The sequence below is a fragment of the Arachis duranensis genome, chromosome 7 (assembly GCF_000817695.3).
Source record: "Arachis duranensis cultivar V14167 chromosome 7, aradu.V14167.gnm2.J7QH, whole genome shotgun sequence".
NCBI classification, from domain to species: domain Eukaryota; kingdom Viridiplantae; phylum Streptophyta; class Magnoliopsida; order Fabales; family Fabaceae; genus Arachis; species Arachis duranensis.
In genome coordinates, this window is record NC_029778.3 from 7,191,218 (window position 1) to 7,210,990 (window position 19,773).

At 38.0% G+C, this 19,773-nt stretch overlaps 2 protein-coding genes across 4 annotated transcripts; both read right to left on the bottom strand.

The window, feature by feature from the left end:
- Positions 1–4,317: 4,317 nt before the first annotated feature.
- Positions 4,318–6,170, bottom strand: LOC110273504 (uncharacterized). Its single transcript, XM_021126632.1, has 2 exons — positions 5,515–6,170; positions 4,318–5,260 (listed from the first exon to the last, which is right to left on the bottom strand). The coding sequence occupies exons 1-2, from the start codon at positions 6,168–6,170 to the stop codon at positions 4,318–4,320; spliced, it is 1,599 nt and encodes a 532-aa protein (XP_020982291.1).
- A 6,664-nt stretch (positions 6,171–12,834) lies between these two features.
- On the bottom strand, positions 12,835–19,422 carry LOC107496894 (probable tyrosine-protein phosphatase DSP4). Of its 3 annotated transcripts, none has more exons than XM_021127312.2 (6): positions 18,812–19,422; positions 18,622–18,715; positions 15,510–15,567; positions 15,347–15,390; positions 14,292–14,473; positions 12,835–13,134 (listed from the first exon to the last, which is right to left on the bottom strand). In XM_021127312.2, the coding sequence occupies exons 1-6, from the start codon at positions 19,090–19,092 to the stop codon at positions 13,125–13,127; spliced, it is 669 nt and encodes a 222-aa protein (XP_020982971.1). In that variant the 5' UTR covers positions 19,093–19,422; the 3' UTR covers positions 12,835–13,124. The 3 variants fall into 3 exon arrangements, with proteins under 3 accessions (XP_020982971.1, XP_015973704.1, XP_020982972.1); XM_016118218.3 differs by having other exon boundaries at positions 14,358–14,473; positions 18,812–19,421; XM_021127313.2 differs by lacking the exon at positions 12,835–13,134 and adding an exon at positions 13,799–14,247 and having other exon boundaries at positions 14,358–14,473; positions 18,812–19,421.
- Between the last annotated feature and the right edge of the window lie 351 nt (positions 19,423–19,773).

The following is a 19,773-nucleotide window of genomic DNA, read 5'->3' on the forward strand; positions in this document are numbered from 1 at the left end:
ATCTGTACAAGACTTTCTTGGTGGAGGATGATGGTGAAGAGGCTGGAGATCAATCAGCGGCGCCCCCTGAGGACGACGGGACACAGACGGCACCTACGCCTCCCGAGGTGGCCATGGCGGAAAAGGTTGCCACTCCACCTGTGTCCCCCATTCTCCAGGAGGTGGCTGTCCCCGGGCACTCGTCTTCCGTTCGTCGGGAGGAGGATGAGGAGTTGAGTGTCATCCCCACTTCCAAGAGACAAAGGTCGCAGTCTAGCCCTAAGGGGGTCCTTACCGTTATGGAAAGGAACTTTGATGCCGGGTCGTTCATAGATACCCAACTACTTCCCGGCACGGAGGAACATTTCCATGGTACCGACGTCTTGGGGCAGGCACGATGGATGTACCGCACCCTCCTTCGCGGCGTGGCCATAGCTCGGAAGGCTAAGTTCGAGCTTTTGGGTATGGCCTCGCTTCGTCGGAAGCTCGAGACCGCCGCCACAGCCAACCATAAGCTCAAGGCTCAAGTTGAAACACTTTAGGGGCAGCTGACCGAGGCGAGGAATAAGCTTGATGCTGCCGAGAAGAAGACTGCCGATGCTTCTGTGTCCCGTTTGACCGAGCAAAAAATGACTTTGAAGAGCCAGTTAAGTGCTGCACAAGGTTGAGTGGTCGTGTTGGAGAAAGAGCGGGACACAACTGTGGCAGCCGTCAAGACTGCTCATGATGAGGCTGATGCGTTCAAGAGAAAGCACAAGGAGGTTAGAGAGCAGGGCAAGAATGCGATTTTCATGACCGAAGAGGCTCTCAAGGCTCAAGTGAAGGTTATTGCTCCTGACTTCGACATATCGGCAATTGGTGTCTTCAAGACCATTAAGGACGGGAAGGTTGTTGATATGCCGAAGAAGTGATTTCTTGTAACTTTTTTATAGAACATTCGTACCGAAACTTTCGCGTCCGTTAGTGGGTCGGTTGGTTTGTATATACGTTTGTTTGTTTATTGTTGGTTGTTTTGTTTGCCAATTTACTCGTTTTACCGTTATGTTGGTAAGTTACTCGCTTTACCGTTGTGTTGGTACTTCTTCGAAGTCAAGTTCTCTCTTTGCTACGGTTGTTTGTTATGTTCTTGGCCTAGGGGGCTCTCGGGGTGATCAGTCCCGGGGCCGTGTATCGCCGTGCTTTCTGGTTCGTAAGGCGCGGGACTCGTTTGCGCGATAGTCGTCCCAGGAAAGTAAACAAAAGAGAGCAAAAATATGGACAAGTATAACTTAACCGGTAATCAAGCAAGTCTATAACCATGGCAAAAGTATTGTTACAAAGTAAACGACTTAGGAATTAAACCTTCTCAAGTTGTCTGCATTCCATGTTCTCGGGATCTCCTTGCCATCGAGCTTTTCCAACTTGTAGGCGCCCTTGCCGATCACCTCTTTAACTTTGTAGGGACCTTTCCATTTTGTCGCCAGTTTGCCTTCTCCCGGGGCCGGTAAGTCGATGTCGTTGCGTCTTAGGATGAGGTCGTTCTGTTCAAATTCCCTTTTGAGTATTTTGGCGTTGTATCGCACGGCCATCCTTTGCTTGAGTGCTGTTTCCGACAAGTGGGCCATCTCCCTTGTTTCGCCCACAAGATCCTTTTCCACCGCTTCCTCTACTCTCTTCAGGAGCAGTCTCGGGCTCGGCTCACCGACTTCCACGGGTATTACCGCATCTAATCCGTATGTTAGTCGGAAAGGTGTTTCTCCGGTGGATGACTGTTCGGTTGTTCAGTAGGACCAGAGGACCGAGGCAAGTTCATCGGCCCAAGCACCTTTTTTATTATCAAGTCGCTTCTTCAGCCCCAGCAGGATGATTTTGTTTGCAGATTCGACCTGGCCGTTTGTCTGAGGGTGCTCTACCGAGGAGAATTTCTGTTTTACGCCAAGGCCGGTGAGGAAATCTGTGAATTTCTTGTCGGTGAACTGCGTGCCGTTTTCCGAGATGACGGTTTTCGAGATACTGAATCGGGTTATTACTTGCCTCCACATGAACTTTCTGCAGTTAGAAGAGGATATGCTGGCCAGTGGCTCGGCCTCTATCCACTTGGTGTAGTAATCGATGGCGACTATGAGGTACTTGACCTGCCCTGGACCGAGTGGGAAAGGTCCCAAAAGGTCGATTCCCCATTGTGAGAAAGGTCAGGAGATCGTTAACAGACTCAGCTCCGAAGCTGGTGCTTTGTGGAAGTTGGCGTTCTCTTGACACTTAACGCACTTTCTCACGAATTCTTTAGAATCTGCCATCATCGAAGGCCAGTAGTATCTTGTTCGGATTAGCTTCCTGGCTAGGGCTTTTCCCCCTATGTGGTGGCCGCAGCATCCTTCGTGGACTTCTCTGAGCACGTAGTCCGTCTGATCGGGGTGTACGCACTTCAGCAGGGGTTGACTGAGTCCTTTTTTGAATAGCTGTCCTTGAATGATAGCATACTTGGCCGCCTCCCTTCTCTACGCTTTGGCACCCTTTTCGTCGTCGGGAAGCTTGCCGCTTTCCAAGAAACTAGTGATGGGGTCTAGCCAGGAGGGACTCAGCCTTGACAGATGCAGGGTCACCGCTGGCTCCTTCATCATGACCTGTATAAGAGATCGGTTGCCTTCTCCCGGTTTCGTGCTGGCCAACTTGGATAGTAGGTCTGCCCGCATGTTCCTTTCTCTCGGAATGTGTCGGATCGTGACTTCCTCGAATGTTTTACTCAGTTCCTTGACTTTTTCCAAGTATTTTTGTAATAGTGAGTCTCTAGCTTGATAGCTTCCATTTGCTTGCGAGGTAACGACTTGTGAATCGCCGCATACCTCCAGCCTCGTCGCTCCGACTTCCTTTGCCAGGGCTAAGCCTCCTAGAAAGGCTTCGTATTCTGCTTGATTGTTCGAAATGGGGAACTCGAATCTGATTGATTGCTCGTAGACGACCCCAGCCGGGCTCTCAAGGATTATCCCGGCACTGCCGGACGTCTGGTTGGAGGCCCCGTCAACATGGAGCCTCCACCGTGTGTCCGTCTCTTCGGTTGTGTCCCCCGTTACTTCTACTAGAAAGTCTGCCATTGCTTGCGCCTTGATCGCATGCCGAGGTTCGTACCGTATGTCATATTGGGACAACTCAATGGACCAAGTCATCATCCTTCTCGCTAAGTCGGGTTTTTGGAGCACTTGTCGGATTCCTTGATCCGTCCTGACGACGATCTGATGACCTTGGAAATATTGTTTTAATCTTCAAGAAGAGGTCAAGAGCGCCAGAGCTAACTTCTCCAGTTTGCTGTACCGCAGTTCCGCCCCTTGTAGGGCCCTGCTCACAAAATAGACTGGTTGTTGAGCTTTCTCCTCCTCTCGTACCAAAACCGTTGCCAGGGCTTCCCCCGTTATGGCTAGGTACAGGTATAGTGGTTCTCCGACTTTGGGCTTTTCGAGTACCGGGGGTGTCGCCAAGATTTCTTTGAAGTGTCTGAATGCTTCCTCGCACGCAGGAGTCCATTCAAATTCTATTCCTTTCCTCATTAGATTGAAGAAGGGTAGGGCTTTTGCTGCCGATGCTCCGAGGAAGCGGGATAATGAGGTGAGGCGACCTGCTAGTCTCTGAACGTCTTTGACACATCCCGAGCTCTTCATTTGGAGTATTGCCTGGCATTTCTCGGGATTGGCTTCTACTCCTCTTTGGGTTATCATGAATCCCAGGAATTTTTCGGCCTCCATGGCAAAAGCGCATTTGAGGGGGTTAAGCCTCATGCCGTGCTGTCGGAGAGATGCGAACACACTTCCTAGGTCGGTCAGGAGGTCGTCAGGCCGCGTAGTCTTTGCAAGGATGTCGTCCACGTAGACTTCCACTATCTTGCCTATGAGGCTTCCGAATATTTTATTCATCAGCCTTTGGTATGTTGCCCCTGCGTTTTTCAGTCCGAACGGCATCACCTTGTAGCAATAGGTCCCTCCGGGTGTTATGAATGTTGTTTTGTCCTCGTCGGGTCGGTGTATCGGTATTTGGTTGTAGCCGCAATAGGCATCCATGAAGCTCAAGTACCGGTACCCCGCCGCTGCGTCGACGAGCGCATCTATGTTGGGAAGCGGAAAGCAGTCCTTGGGGCATGCTTTGTTGAGGTCGGAATAGTCCACACACATTTTCCATTTGCCACTGTGCTTCTTTACCAAAACTACATTTGACAGCCATGTCGACTAGTCTAGTTCTCGTATGAAACCCGCTTCTAAGAGGCTGGCCGTCTGCTTGGCCACCTCCTCTGCTCTCTCCTGGGACATCTTCCTCCTTCTTTGGGCCACTGGACGGGTGTCCGACTTGACGGCCAGGTGGTGTGACATGACTCTAGGGTCTATGCCCCGGCATATCGGCTGGCGTCCAAGCGAATAGATCTCCGTTGGCCCTAATCATTTCTACTAGGGGTTCTTTCAACTCGTGTGGGAGGTTTCTATTAACGAACGTGAACTTTTCCTCTGTGTCACCGACCCTGAACTTTTCCAAGTCCCCCTCTGGTTCTGGCCTTGGCTTGTCGTCGACTCTGGTGTCTAAGTCAACAAGGAACACTCCGGATGCTTCTTTAGACTTCTTCCTCAAGGAGAGGCTGGCGTTGTCGCAAGCGACTGCCATTTCCAGATCTCCTCTTATGGATCCTATAGATCCGTCATCAGCCACAAACTTCATAACCAACAGCTTCGTGTTGATTACCGCCTCAACATCGTTGATCGTTTTCCTCCCCAGGATGATGTTGTAGGCAGTGGAGTCCCGTAGAACTACAAACTCGGCCATTATTGACATCCGCCCTTGTCCTTGTCCCACGGAGGTCGGGAGGGATATTATCCCGTCCGGCTTAATGAAGTGGTCACCCAACCCTATGACACCGTGTTGGTGAGTCATGAGGTCGGCGTCCCGTAAACCTAGCACATCGAACACGTTGCGGAACATAATGTTCAAGTCTGCCCCCGTGTCCACAAGGATTCGTTTGACGAGGTCGGTTCCCACCCTAGCCGTAATGACCATGGGTGGGTTCTCAGGGACCTCGTCGAACCAATGATCCTCTGGCCCAAAGGAAATAGTTGGGGACCTCTTGGAGCTTCGTGCCGGCGAGGAGGAAATTGCCAGGACTTTGGCGTCTTTCTTGTGCGCAGACCTCGACTTTGGCGCTGTGTTCTTGGCGGTCACCACGTTTATTATGGTGAGGCCGTGATCGTTGTCTTCTGGTTCTTGCCGCCATTTCGTCGATCGGGTCTTGCCGTCTTCATCGTGGTCGCGATGTCGTCTCCTTGGCTCCCTGATAAGGTGGGAGAATTCGGCCAGTTTACCATCCCTGATTGCTTATTCTAGCGCATCTTTCAGGTCGAAACAGTCCTATGTTTGGTGCCTGTAGCCTTTGTGGTAATCACAGTAGAGGCTCTTGTTCCCCCCTGTACGGTCTTTCAGAGGTCAGGGCTTCGTCAATATTCCCTTTTCGGCGATTTGCTGGTAAACTTCCATGATGGGGAGAGTGAGTGGGGTGTAGTGGTGAATTTTTCTATTCGGGGAGACGGTCTGGGTGCCTTGCTCGGCCCCCCGTCTCTGACCTGTTCCTTCTGCCTTTCTCTGTTACCATGGTGCCTGGGTTGATTGTAGGAGGGCTGCCGTTTGTTGGCAGCCACGACTCGGCTGACTTCCTCATCATTTATGTATTCCTTGGCTACGGTCTGGATCTCATGCATCGTCCAGACCGGTTTAGTGGTGAGGTGCTTTCGGAAATCCTCATTAAGAAGGCCATTCGTCAGACAAAGGCTGGCCATAAAGTCAGTTAGTCCTTCGATTTCCAGGCATTCGTCGTTGAACCGAACTAAATACTTTCTAGTCGTCTCCCCGACACTTTGGGTCACGCCGAGAAGATTGATTGGGTGCTTTGCCTTCGCGATTCTAGTAGTGAATTGCGCCAAGAAGGTGCGGGTGATGTCCGAGAAGGCGGCTACAGAACCCTGCGGGAGGCTATTGAACCACCGTATCGCCGGGCCTGCCAGGGTGACCGGGAAAGCACGGCACCTCACCTCGTCTCCCACTCCTTCGAGGTTCATTCGGGCCTCGAAGGCCGTTAGGTGCTCTTGCGGGTCCTGTGTTCCGTCATACCTCATATCTGTTGGTTTGTCGAAGTGTCTCGGCAACCGGACCTCGAGGATGGAACGGTGGAATGGGGTGGCGCCCATGATGACGGGTTGCTGTTTTCTTTCGGACCTTCCTTCTCCGTTTTTGCGGTCCCCACGCATACCGCATGCCCGTTTGCCCCAGGCGTAGATGATTGTATTGTTTCACCTCCTAGGGCGCTGCCAATCCTCCCGGCTACTCTCCGATTCTGATCTCGGTATAGGGGTGCGCCGGGAGCGACTGCTTCGGTTGGAGGTTCTTCCCCGACTCTCAGGGGACTGAGAGTAGTCAGGGTCGGAGGCCCGCTGATGATGCTCCTGATCTGCTAGTTGGCGCTCCAGATTCTGCACCCTGTGACGCAGCTCCTGCATTATCCTGGCGCTGTCACTGCCTGTTCCCCCGAAGGGGCGCCTCTCCTGAGCTCTCGACTGGAACCCGGTTTGTTGGGGAGGGGATCTTAACCTCTTACGGGGTGAGGCAATGGAGGCCGCCCCCTCGGGGGCTGCTGCGCACCTGTGGTCCCCTGGACCCGGCACGATCTCCATTTAGCTTCGTTCGATCCCCACAGACGGCACCAATGTTAGGTAGGTCGGGTACCGGACGGTTCGGGTTGGTATCCTGGTTGATGAAGTGGGGGTCTTGCCTAGTCGTGAGCTCCTGGGCTGGCAAAGACAATGTTCCGAGTACTTCGTGCAAGGAGTGGGGGGTGTCACCTGCAAAGACACTCCGACACCCTAGTCAATAGAGTGTGCAGGCGAAAAAGGGTGAGTGATAGGTGACGTACCTTGGGGGAAGGGTATGTCCCTCCCCATTTATACCGTGTCAGAGGTGGGCCCTGTAAGGACAGGCCCACCTCCTTTGAGGCCTCCCTTGCACAGCTGTAGAGCAGCTGTCAGGGACGCGTGTCCAGGTCAGCGATCGAGGCGCCCCGCTCCCAACCGTTCGGGTCAGGTGGTGCCCGAGTCGGGCCGGCCCATATTTTGTTTGGGCCAGGCCGTAACAGCAGCTAACCGCCGGATCTGCAAACTGAGTTTTGCGCACCTGTCACAGTGCACGGGTCGTAGGGGCAAGGTCCCACAAACATCTGCTCTAGGTTGGTGTGAGGTGCGTGGTGACATTCTCTCCGTAGCTCCCTTCGTGGTGACTGCGGACGAAGTTTTCGACACTAAGCGCGGCGACTTCTTGCAACAAAAGATTGAACAACATGATGGGTGCAGCGGCACAGAAGCGTCATGGTGGTTGGGAGTGTATGCAGAACGGTGTTGGGAGTGGAGAGAGGAAGGAGAGAGTTTGTGCGAGGGCTTTTTTTTATAATTTACTGTAAGTAAGAGTAAAACGTGAAAATGGATAAAGTTGTGAGGTCTTTTTTTGTATCATTAAATATTTTGTTCCAACCTACACTATAGTTTTTTAGAGTTGGTTGGTGCTCTAATTGATTACCTAACAAAGTTATTGATAGAATTGGTAAGATAAGTAGTACAAATTTAGTTTTAACTGCTAATTAATATGAAGGTTTAGTAGATAGATTCGACTTTTCTAAAGTTATATTGTCACTTTAATTAAAGAAAAAAGTATATTATTAATCACCTTTGAATTAAGATAGTGAGACTCACAAATAATAAATATTACGAATTTAAAAATGATTAAAGCATCACTTTACTATTTTACTCAAGGTTCTGAAAACCGGTTCGGACCGGCCGGTCGAACTGGTTAAACCGTGAACCGCAGAGGAAAACGACTCGGACAAATGTCAAAATCGCAAATTTTAAAAACCGGTCGGTCGAACCGAACCGTGACCCGACCGGTTTTTGAATGGGGAATGAAACGTCACCGTTTCAGCTGCTGTACTTAGCCCTAAGTCCATCCTTGATAACCAGATCTAGATTCCTCCACTCCAGAACGCCTTTGCCTCTCTCACACTCAATCTCCATCCTCTGCACTTAGCCCTAGCTCCTGGCCGTCCCTTACCTCCGTCCAGCCACTGCCTCGTGCCGCCGCCGTCGTTCCCTCCAATAGCCACCGTCTGCTCACTCACCTTCCCTCCATTGCGCTGCAGCCATCGATATCAACCTTCCCTTCCATTGCGCAGCCATCGCAACCTTCCTCCATCGCGCAGTCGCGCAGCCACGCTGCCGCCGGCACTAGCTCTGTTCTCCGCAACCATTATCCCAGTTCGAAGCCCGTTCGAAGGTACTCCACTACTGCTCCTTGTCTTGGTCACTCGGTCTCTTTATCTCCCTCTTGCATGCTCTGTTCTTCGCAACCACTGTCCCAGTTCGAAGCCCGTTTGAAGGCTTCTTCTAGCTTCTAGGTAAATTTTTTATTAACTATGATTGAACCATTGTTGATGTTTGATTCTGCGAAGCTCTGTGAACTGTGAAGTCACTGAAGTGTGAACTGAATTACTCATTTACTGAAGCTTCTAGCTCTGTGAAGTCTCTGATTTACTGATTTACTGATTTTTTATTGTGCGACGTGTGTTTGATGAAATGCCTGAGAGGGATGTAGTCTCGTGGACCACAATGTTATCCACGTATTCCCAGGCCAAGCTTCCACAGGAAGCGTTGGAGTTGTTTTGGGAGATGAGGCATACTGAGGTGAGGCTAGATGAGGTTACCATGGTGAGTGTGATCTCGGCTTGCACAAATTTGGGAGACATAGAGACAGGGAGGATGGTGCATGAGTACATAGAGCAGAATGGGTTTATGTGGATGGTTGCACTCTGCAATTCCCTGATCGATATGTATGGAAAATGTGAACTGATTTACTGATTTATTGAATAATTGTTTGATTCTTCTAGCTTCTAGTTCTAGGTAATTTTTTTTATTAACTATGTGATTTACTAATTTTGTATTGCTCTGTGAAGTGTGAACTGATTCAACTAAAGTTACTGAACTGGACTGTGAACTTTGTTTAATAATTGTGAATAATTATTATTAGTTAAGCTGTGAAGTGTGAACTACTGAAGTCACTAAAGTGTGAACTAATTTACTGATTTACTGAAGCTTCTAGCTCTGTGAAGTCTCTGATTTACTGGTTTATTGAATAATTGTTTGATGCTTCTAGCTTCTAGCTCTAGGTAATTTTTTTATTAACTATGTAATTTACTGATTTTTTATTGCTCTATGAAGTGTGAACTGTAAAGTGTGAACTGATTCAACTAAAGTTACTGAACTGAATTGTGAACTTTGTTGAATAATTATTGTTAGTTAAGCTGTGAAGTGTGAACTACTGAATTTTGTTGTTTGTTGAATAATTGTGAATATTTTTGGATGTTGCTTGTTGTGATCTTGAGATTATTGGGTTGGAGTGGGTTGTTGTGATATTGTAATTGGAAAAAAGTCAAAAAAACCATTATTGGCTGGTATCAACCAAGAACCATTATTGTATTTGAATGAGATCATAATATTCTGGTTTATGTAGTTTTTTTAATTTGAATGATATTTTAAGGTTTATTTTATACTATAACTGTTGTGATAAACACAAAGGATATGGATGCCCATGCAAGTGACTCAGTTTTTATGTTACCAATAGAGAATAAAATTAATATGGGTTGAAAACATTCCTCCTATATGCTTATAAATAGGAGGTTAACCTCTGTTGTTAACACACACAATAATAAACAAATACTCTCTCTTTATGTTGCAATCAAATACTCTTCTCTTTATATTTCTTCTACAATTCTTTCTCTTCTTTTATTTTATTAGTATTCTAAATTCTCTTTTCTATTACTCTTTACATATTATATTAATAGCAATATTAATCATCTAAGGAATAAACGCTAGCTTAATTGGGGACAAGCCGAGTATCACGATCTACGAAAAATGAAGAATTTCTTTGTCCTTCGCATCAACATACACATTCATGTTAAATATACAGGCAACTTTTAGAGTCATTAGTGAGTTAATTAATAAATGTATATAGGTTGCATAGTAGTAGCTTCCTTTGTTAGTGGATAATGATCGAAAATTAATGCCACGATGAGAGAGACAAGAAAATTTTGCAGCAAAGAACTCCTTACTATGAAACATTATGATTATCACTTTTTAATTATTTTGGGTTAGAGAAATACGAAGAAAAAGAAAAAGAAAAATCTTTACCACTTTATTTGAATTCTCCCCTTTTGTTTGTGTTTTAGAACCTACCGCAATAATGCAACTACCTAACATTATTTTGATCATAGATAATATCTTGGAGACAAAATAGTGAACCTTTTTCTATAGATATATTTTGTCGTTATTATATGTTTCGTGTCCTTACATTTTAGGAGTCAATTTGGACCACTAGTTTTGTTAGTTTGTTACTAGCTAGTTAGCGGAGTCAATTATATTGGACTTTCATATATAAATTAAATATATTTGAATTTTCTTGTAAGTTATAGCTACATACACTGTCATATAAGTCATTGACTGATCAAGAATGGCTTCTCTTTGAGATTGAAGTGGACCTGTGTGATGTGTCCTGTTACAAAACTATATATGAATTACCAAAATTAAGTCAACATACTTTATTGAAAAATATTAGATTGAGTGATACCAAATAAAGTAATTTTTTTCGGATTTGCATAATAATTAAGTCAACTTTACTTTACGAAAAGTAAGATAGATTAGTTGATGTCGCACATAATATAAGCGTGCGGTGTTTTTAAGTTTAGGGTTCATCTTTTATTTCGCCTACTATTATTAATTATTATTTATTAATTAGTAGAGCAATGCTACATGGATTGAAAATTTTCTGCATGAATTGGTTACTACTTACTACCGATGAGCATTTTCATGTTAGCAAAAGCAAAACCTAGATTTTAGTTCCAATAAAATCAATGCCCAACCTAAGTGTAATTTCCATTTCAAGGGCAAAAATAATGGCACATGTCTTTTGTATGCTATGTATAGTAGTTCATTCTCTATAGTTTACGAAGTACACATACTTTTTTTATTTGTCGTATTCGTATATCGGACATATTTCAGATACGACACTCATTGATAATCGTATCTTAATAAAAAATAAAAAATAAAATTTTCGAACACACTTGAACATACTTAAATACCATTATATGTTAGTGTGTCCAATTTTATTTTTAACATACATTCTTGATATGAGTTTAGAAATAATATATATTATTAATTACTAAAATAAAAATATTTTAAATATTTTATATAATTAAAAAATATTAAAAATCATTTATATTTTAATATCAATAAAATACTAAAATATAATTATAATTTATCTAAAAAATAATTTATATTTTATATATATACCATGTCTCTTTATTTTATAAAAATTTTAAATTTATGTGTCTACATATTCTATATGATATGGTATTTTCATGTCAATATCTAACCATCATAGTCAATAATCAATTCCTATTTTCTTTCCAAACGAGCATAGCCAAACACATGTAGAAGAATTTCACTTTATTCCGTTACTCGCAAGGTTTGGAAAGGGAGGAGATGAAGGGACACAAGGTGGAAGAATTGAATTTTAAGAAACTTTTAACAAAATTATTATTAAGATAAAATATATTTTTTATTTCTAAAATCAAAAGTTTGTTTTTTGGGCCAACCACGCATCCCAATTTTTTAAGAATGTTATAGAATGTGGACACTTTTGACCATCATACATATCACCTTTAAGAATGTTATAGCATGTTATATCATGAGACATTTTGTAAATAATTAGCTACCCAAATAATCAATCCATCATAGTAAAATAATTAAATTCGTAATAGTCCAATAATCTAACTTATTCAAAGTAGTATAATGAAAAAAGTCTATAAATTGCTAAATATGAAATTTTATATGCAATAATTGATTGGTAATTGATTTTTTTATGGTCACGTAGTATAATTGTTTTTATATTTAATATAAGATGTCATTAGTTTCACCAAAAAAATATAAGATGTCATTATCATTCAATCAAATAGTCATTCTCCTAGTCACCAAAAAAAAAAAAATAGTCATTCTCCTAATTAAATATGCGTAGCTTTTTTTTTTCTTTTGGTTTGGTCTTGTAGTTTCTTCTGGGCTAATAAGAAGCTTACATATCATGGGCCCCAGTAGGTAAAAGCTCTTACTCAACTGAAATCTGATAATGATCTTGTCGCCCAAAGAGTCCAAATAGCAAAGTGTGCTGAAAAGTTTGGCCACCTAGTTCTCTTGGTAGTTATTCATTTAACAAAAAAATATTAAAAGATCTTATCTAGTCAAAGATCAGAATTCAGAAAATTTAATTCCAAAGGAACGAACGTTATGGACAAGTCCCCCCAACAAAAAAAGAAATATATATATAAATATAATCCATGGTTAAGTTTTATTGTTTTTGGTATTGAACGGAGGCTAAAGCCCAAAGGAAACAAAACAAAAAAAAAACTAGATACAAGTGATTTGGGGTAAAGAAGCCTCTCTCTCTTGTGCATGCAGCAACCCATTGGCCAGCGACAAACTCTTAAATGGAGCTCAGTACCGCGGCGGATTAGTCCTTGACTTGTCGACTAGAACAAAAAATCATCTTCTAACCCTAAACTGATTTTTGCTAGACAATTAGCGTATTTATTGTTCCCTCTAAAAAATTTACTTTGTATTGCTAATGATATCTATCATGGTTTCTTGATATCATTAATTAGCCAACTAATCCGATCAAAAGTTTACTTTGTATTGCCAATAAAGTGGGAAATATTTGAGACATCATATGGTTAAGACATAAGAACAAGTCGTATAGAAACTGATCTTAAAATAATATAGACATGGTACTAGTAAAGCTTCAATTGAATTACAAAGTGATCAAATTGTGCGAATTAAATTGAACATTTACACATAAAATTATTTGTTGAATCTTAATGCTATTTTGTAAATATCAACACTATGCACTTGTCTCCTTCCGAAGCAACAGCTTAAGGCCCAGATAAAAAGTCCATCGGCTGTGAAGAGGTGCATCACATTAAGTTTAGAAGGAAAAGAAAAATTCCTCCAAATGGAGTTTAATTTCTTGCAATCCTTCAATCAGCAGTCCTTATAATTTCAATCCAACCTAGAAAGAAATAATGTAAAAGATAATGTCAATTCTTTTCACTAACGTTATCAAAGAATTGTAACTAAAGGTCATTTTTTTGTTTAATTATTTTTAGCAATAAACATTGTAATCTAGTTATATAAAACCTTGCGTGCTAAACTAACTATGTAGGAATCTTTCACCTTTAACTTATATATACTTCCCGTAAGAAAATAATATTTTCGTTTATTACTTGATAGATAAATTTTTATTTGCGAAGATTAATGCTAGCAATTATTTTTTGCTCAAATTATAGGTAAATTACTTAGTGCCATTACAAATTTTGCAGATCATCATGAAACACTTCTGAGTAAAGATACCGAAAAGTAAAAACGGTCGTTAATATTATATATATAAATAAAGTCCATTGTATAATCTTTCTTGTTTCAAGCATATATAATAGGGTTCTATTACCACTATTTAATTCCCAATCATTTTTCATATTTATTATTATGTTATGTATTTGAGAATTATTATTACACAACTCTCATTCCTCTTCATTCATTCTTGGATTTTCTCGTCCATACAAAACAAAAAAAAATTGTGAAATGTGCATTAAACTAGTCCTGCAAGTTTCAACTATCAATTTTATACGAAAATAACTACATATAAATTAAATAAGATTATCCTAACACTAATATACTATAAATAATATTTTTATGCATGAACTGAAGGAAAGAAACAACACATAACAATGTATATATAGAGCAAACATTTTTTTTTTTAATTTTTCTAGCTTTCTTGAATAATTCTCCGAGCCTCGAGAAAAAAATCAAGAAGTATCTACACTCATTTCAGATGAATGGGGTAGCAGCATAGAAAAAAATAATAATAAAGGATGATAGGCACATACAGAAAGTGCCTAACCAATGAAGTAGAGTATGTACTACAAGAACTATATATAACAATAATAATTATATAAAGATACAAGCAATAACAATGCTGATCTATTAATAACCACTACATATTCTAATATAATTTTTTTTTATTTTTCCTTAATAATAAATCTTATTCTTGAAAATGATGGGAATGATAATGGAGTCTGCCGCCGCAATAATGCATTGATGAATTGAAGGAGTTCATCACCTTTTCCTATTTATTCCAGATTTAATTAGCATAACACTTTTCTATGTTACCTCTTGAAAGATGAAAATGTTATAGGGAGAGGCTTGATGGTTGAAATATCAAACAACTCAACGAACCTCTGATCTGAAACTCTTGCTTTTGCAGCTGCAAAGCGTTGGTATTCATCAAACACAGAAGACAAACACCATTTCTGCAACTTCCTATAGCATCCTACTAAACACCCCGTTCGGTGCTGCATAAATACACCCCCAAAAATTAGAGATAATAACAATCATTAATTATTATACACTTTAAGAACATCACTAGATTAGTATGCTGCAAACTAACTTTTTTTTAACTAACAACAGAAATGTTTGAGAGACAATAAAAATTAACTAAATCAACCTAAAGTTGTCTTATTTTACGTTTATTAATTACTTCTGAAATAAATGCATAATACTAGATATAATAAATATGTAATTTGGATGTTATATATATGTAAAATTATAAATGTTAAGTTAAATAAGATAATTTTAAATGATTGTCTCTCTAACATTACTGAATTAACAATTAGTCAACAAATTATAATGAAAGGATAAAAATTAAGAAAAAAATTAAAAAAAAGGATAAATATTCACTTTTAAGAAAAACTAATTTTAGTAACAATTCATTATGATTAGTATTTCTTTTAATTAATTTAATTATTTTTTTGTGACAATTTATATATTATAATAACAAGTTATAGAATTGTTGTGACTTTTAAAAGGTCTTTATTAATGATTATAATAATTATTATTAAAATTTTTTAGTAATAAAATATAAGATGGTTGATATTTAATTTCTGATATTATGCTAGCACCTATTTTATTAAATATTAAAGTAAAATAAATTATCACTAAATGTGTGTTTTTTTTTTTTCTTGTAATGATTGTCCTATTATTTGTTGAAAAAAATTTATTTTTGTTTTTTAAAATATATCTACTTTTAACTAGATATAATATTTCAAAGAACTGCCGCAATTTAATCAAACTAATAGTTACTTAGAAAACTTAAACACACAAACTGGAAAATGCACTTAGAAAATTGGTAAAGACAAAAAAAATAAAAAAATAAAATAAAAACTCACCTTCCCCCGCTTACAATGAATTATAAGTGGATGGTTCCTGACATCTGCAAATAATGGTGAGCATATTAATAAGAAAATGAGTTGTTGAAATAAATGCAGTAGCAATTAGCAAAAATAATAAAAGAGAAGGGAAGATGTATCTATTTATATATGGAAAGCATACCAAGGACAACTTTTAATGCTTCACGGATTGTGTCTTCTGGGATGTTTACAAAAGGCTCCTGTCATGAGATACACAATCTTTTTAGTATTTAATTTAATTATATTATTTCACATGATAAAAAATCTTGCCCCCTATATAGTAGCTATGTTTACATAAAATAAAAGTAAAAGTGTTTGTTAATTAAATTTTGTCATCTAAATTTATTGGTAGAAATGGAATACTATTGACAAAAACATTTTACTAAAAATAATTAAGACTTACCTCATTTAAAATTTATTAATTCCAACAGTAATTAATAGATATTAAATAAAATAAATTTTGATTATTATTTTTGTCTCCTAATATTATCAAATGGGACAACAGTATATTGCTAATACCATTTAAAGAAAATATTTACCAATATATAACAAACTGATGATAATCCTGAGTAAAAACTACACTTCTTTAATTGGCATCCAAGGGAAGCAATTATTAATCAATTTTATTTTTTATTAACAAAAAATTAAATGACCAATATTTTTATCTTGTATGTTTTGCTTTGTATTTGAATTAGTAGCGACCAACTCTATTTCTTTCACTAAAAATATTGATTCTCTAACTTTTCTTTTTATTAAATCACGGTTTTTATCTTACAGATTACTTCACATAACAAAAACTTGATACTGCTAATTAGGAAAACAAAAATATTTAATAATAAAAAATAATTAACCAAAAAAATAATAATTAATAAATATTAAATAAATCAAATTCTGACTTTTTTTTTCTTTCCTTAACATTACCGTTAAGCAAAATGAGTATTTATCGCTACAATTGATCATACGTTGATTTTAATTATTAGTTCATAACGCACATTATCTATACTTTAATTTTCAATAACAAAACAGAAGTAGAAAGAAACTATTAATCAAATCAATTCTCATTCATCTATCTTACTGCCTCGTTTTCCACTTAGGGATATACAGATATTCAAGATATGCCAAAATTAGACAATGAGGTCTTCAACTAAAATAAGGAGTTTGCTACAAATTAAGTCCATCAAAAATTAAATTCAACTTATTAGATAAAGACACATGACTAAAAAGTAGTGTTCTGTTTCCTTGACATGGAAGGAAGATTTGAGTCCATAATTTTGTATCCAAAACAAAGTTTATAGAATTGAAACTAGAGGAATAAAAAATTTCAAACAATATCATAACAGTTTAAATGTTCTCTTATACTAATTCAATACAATGTTTTTTTTAATATAATAATTTATTTGTCTCTTCTCATCTGTTTAAGTTCTTAAAACAAACGATTTTATGATATAGTATCAAAACTTCTATAATCAAAATTATTAGAATTTTATTTTTGTTGATCTCTAAAAAAAAAAGATGTTTAAGACAGAAAAAAAAATCTATATAAAATTCACACAAATCCCAAAAAAAATACATAAAAAATATATTAAATATATATAATTATTTATGTGTGTCTCTTATCAATTTAAACATTTAAGTTAAGTAATTTAACTTGAATCTCCCTCAAGTAACACATAAATTATATGTCCAAAATGAATTGTGACACATTCTCTGTATTTTTTTTAACCATGTCCTTATACTTAAATGTTGTCTGTTCTTATTGTCTTTTGGTGGGTTGATAAATGATTGTGGTGTACATTCACTGCTGTTATTAATTCCTTTCCCCTTTCTCTATCTGTACTTGCATTATGATCAGAGGGAAAATTAGTGCTTCATGGACTGAATAGATTTTTTGACATCCCATTAAACAGACAATAAGTATAATATATGCTTATCCACCAATCCATTAATTATATATTCACAAGATCAAATAATGATTGTGATAATTTTAGATAAGAAAAGAAAAATAAGGAAAAGACTTGATATGCCAGCTAGGATTCCCATCAAGCATGATATTTTCATATTCTAAAGTTGGTATACTTTCTCTCTGCACATAAGGGCCAATATTGAAGAGAACTCTTTTTATTTTAAAACAGAAGAAATATGCTCCAAAATTGAAAAAGAATGGATGTAATAATCAGTAGCAATAGCATGCATGACCAAAAAATATTATTGATATGACAACATAATAATGATACCCAAAAAGATGTAATAGTATAGTTCTCTTAAGATTTTGTTATGCACTATTAAAAGTTGCGACATTTTAAAGTAATATCAGAAGACTCTGTAAGATTTGTTTAATCACTATCTAAAGTTAGAATATTTTATCAAAAGATTTTAGAACAGAACAATTAAGTCTAATCTTATTAAGCGGAATCAACTATATAAATTAGTAATATCAAATATTTTTTCCTAAATCATGTATTTGTTTAGGTTAAATGACTCTATCACTGGAAAAAGAAGAAAAATAATGACAATAACCAACTTTACAAGTTACAATATCCCCCTTTTTCTCTCCTTCTAATTTTGCACTGCTATGTAAAAAAAAAAAAACATTTAATTCAAACATTTCTTGAAGAAAAGCAGACTACTCCACAAGTTACTGATGTAATAATTAATGGTCCCATTTCATTCAATAGGCCACTAATTAATTATCCACACCAACTTGAATAAAACCTTCCAAAACATAACAAATAGATGAGACACAATTCATTTCAATTGGATTAGATATATACAATAAAATACTTTTTTTTTTTTAAATTTATGCTGATAGAAGAATATATGATTATATCGTTAACACATTTTTTTACATAATAATCTCTTTTAAATTTGTTTAAATTTTTATATAGATTTCTTTTTTTTTCATCTTATGATAATTCTTTTTTTTAATTTAACAATGCAAGAACTGAATTCTAAATCTTTTAATTATAAAAATTTTAATATTATATTACAATATCACTTTTCTCAAAAATTTAAACTAATAAAAAAAGAGATATAAATAGCTATATCTTTAACAATATTATTGTTATCGTTGATGGTTGTGCAAATCTATGAGCAAGAGATAGAAACCAAATACATTTAACACAAAATACTATTAGACCCAACAGAGAAACCACCCAAAATGAAAAATAACAAAACCAAATCATCTCCTAATTAATAATACAAAAACACACACAAATTAATAAAGTTCACAGATAGATAGATAGATAGATAGATACCTTATGACCCTCAATTCCAAATTGATAAAGCTTGATCCCATTTGACTTGAGGAACTCCATGTTAGCCTCTGGATATGGCTCAGGACATAGATATCTAAAAAGAGCAATTAATCAAAGAAAGAATAAGAAGTTAGAAGAATCGAAGAATTGGGTGGATGAAAATGAGGCCAAAAGGGTATCATATACATACATGATAGAGCGGAGAGCAAGGGTCTGAAGGAAGGAGAAGTTAGCAGGTTCAGGGAAACCAGACCTGAAAATGCCATTATCAACCATTGCAAAATTGAGGGGTGGAATGAATAGATCCTCACCCTCAACCTTGTGGCACCCATCAACATCACAACCACATGAATTATGATGGTGATTATGGAGTTCAGTGTCAGAGACACTTAGCTGGATCTTCTTGCACATGATCTTGTTCTCTTTGTGTTGGTGTTGAACCAGGTTTTGTTGGAGTTCTGCTACTTGCATATCAAAGTTGGAAACTCAGAAAAATACAAGATGGTGGTGTTTGTTTTGTTGTGGGATAATCAAAATAAAGGAAAGGAAACAAATAAGTGAGTAATATAAAAATAAAGTGAAGGGATCAAAGAGGATATTCCTTATGGGCTGCTTCTTTTAAATTTCTTGTATATATATATATATATATGTTACTGCCTCTCTCTAACTCTCAATGAATGCTTTTTTTGACAGTTGAGAAGAAAGAAACAAACTTTGGTGAAGAAAGTTTATAACTTTGTTGAGAGAATGGAAGTGGGGTGGGGTTAGTTAAAGTGGTAGACCATATGATATGATATGAGAGAAGTGAAAGAGAGAGGCCTTTATATAAACAGACATTGAGAGAGAGATGAGAATTGGAAAAGAGAGAAAGAGAGAAATTAAATTAGAGCATATAGCACACCGTTTGGCTTAGTCATAAGCCAAATGCTATTTTTCTTTTGAAAATAATGATGTGATCATCAGATCATGTCTGCCTATTACTAAACTAAAACTGAATTAAGTTATACTTGTTAATAAAATGTAATTTGTTCCTTTTAATTAGTTTCTTGTAGATGTATTTAGCCTAAAAAAATTGGGTGTATCACGACCAAAAAACGGTCTTCGGACGGCGGTTTGTGCAATGTATTAAAATTTAAAAACTAATTATATATA

Coding starts and splice junctions, on each gene's coding strand:
- LOC107496894 (XM_021127312.2), bottom strand. CDS start 19,092: ATGCAAGTAGCAGAACTCCAACAAAACCTGGTTCAACACCAACACAAA. Junction 18,716..18,811: donor CTTGCTCTCCGCTCTATCAT/GTATGTATATGA, acceptor TGCTCTTTTTAG/ATATCTATGTCCTGAGCCAT. Junction 15,568..18,621: donor TTGGAATTGAGGGTCATAAG/GTATCTATCTAT, acceptor ATCTCATGACAG/GAGCCTTTTGTAAACATCCC.
- LOC110273504 (XM_021126632.1), bottom strand. CDS start 6,170: ATGGGCGCCACCCCATTCCACCGTTCCATCCTCGAGGTCCGGTTGCCG. Junction 5,261..5,514: donor CCGAGCAAGGCACCCAGACC/GTCTCCCCGAAT, acceptor CCACCTTATCAG/GGAGCCAAGGAGACGACATC.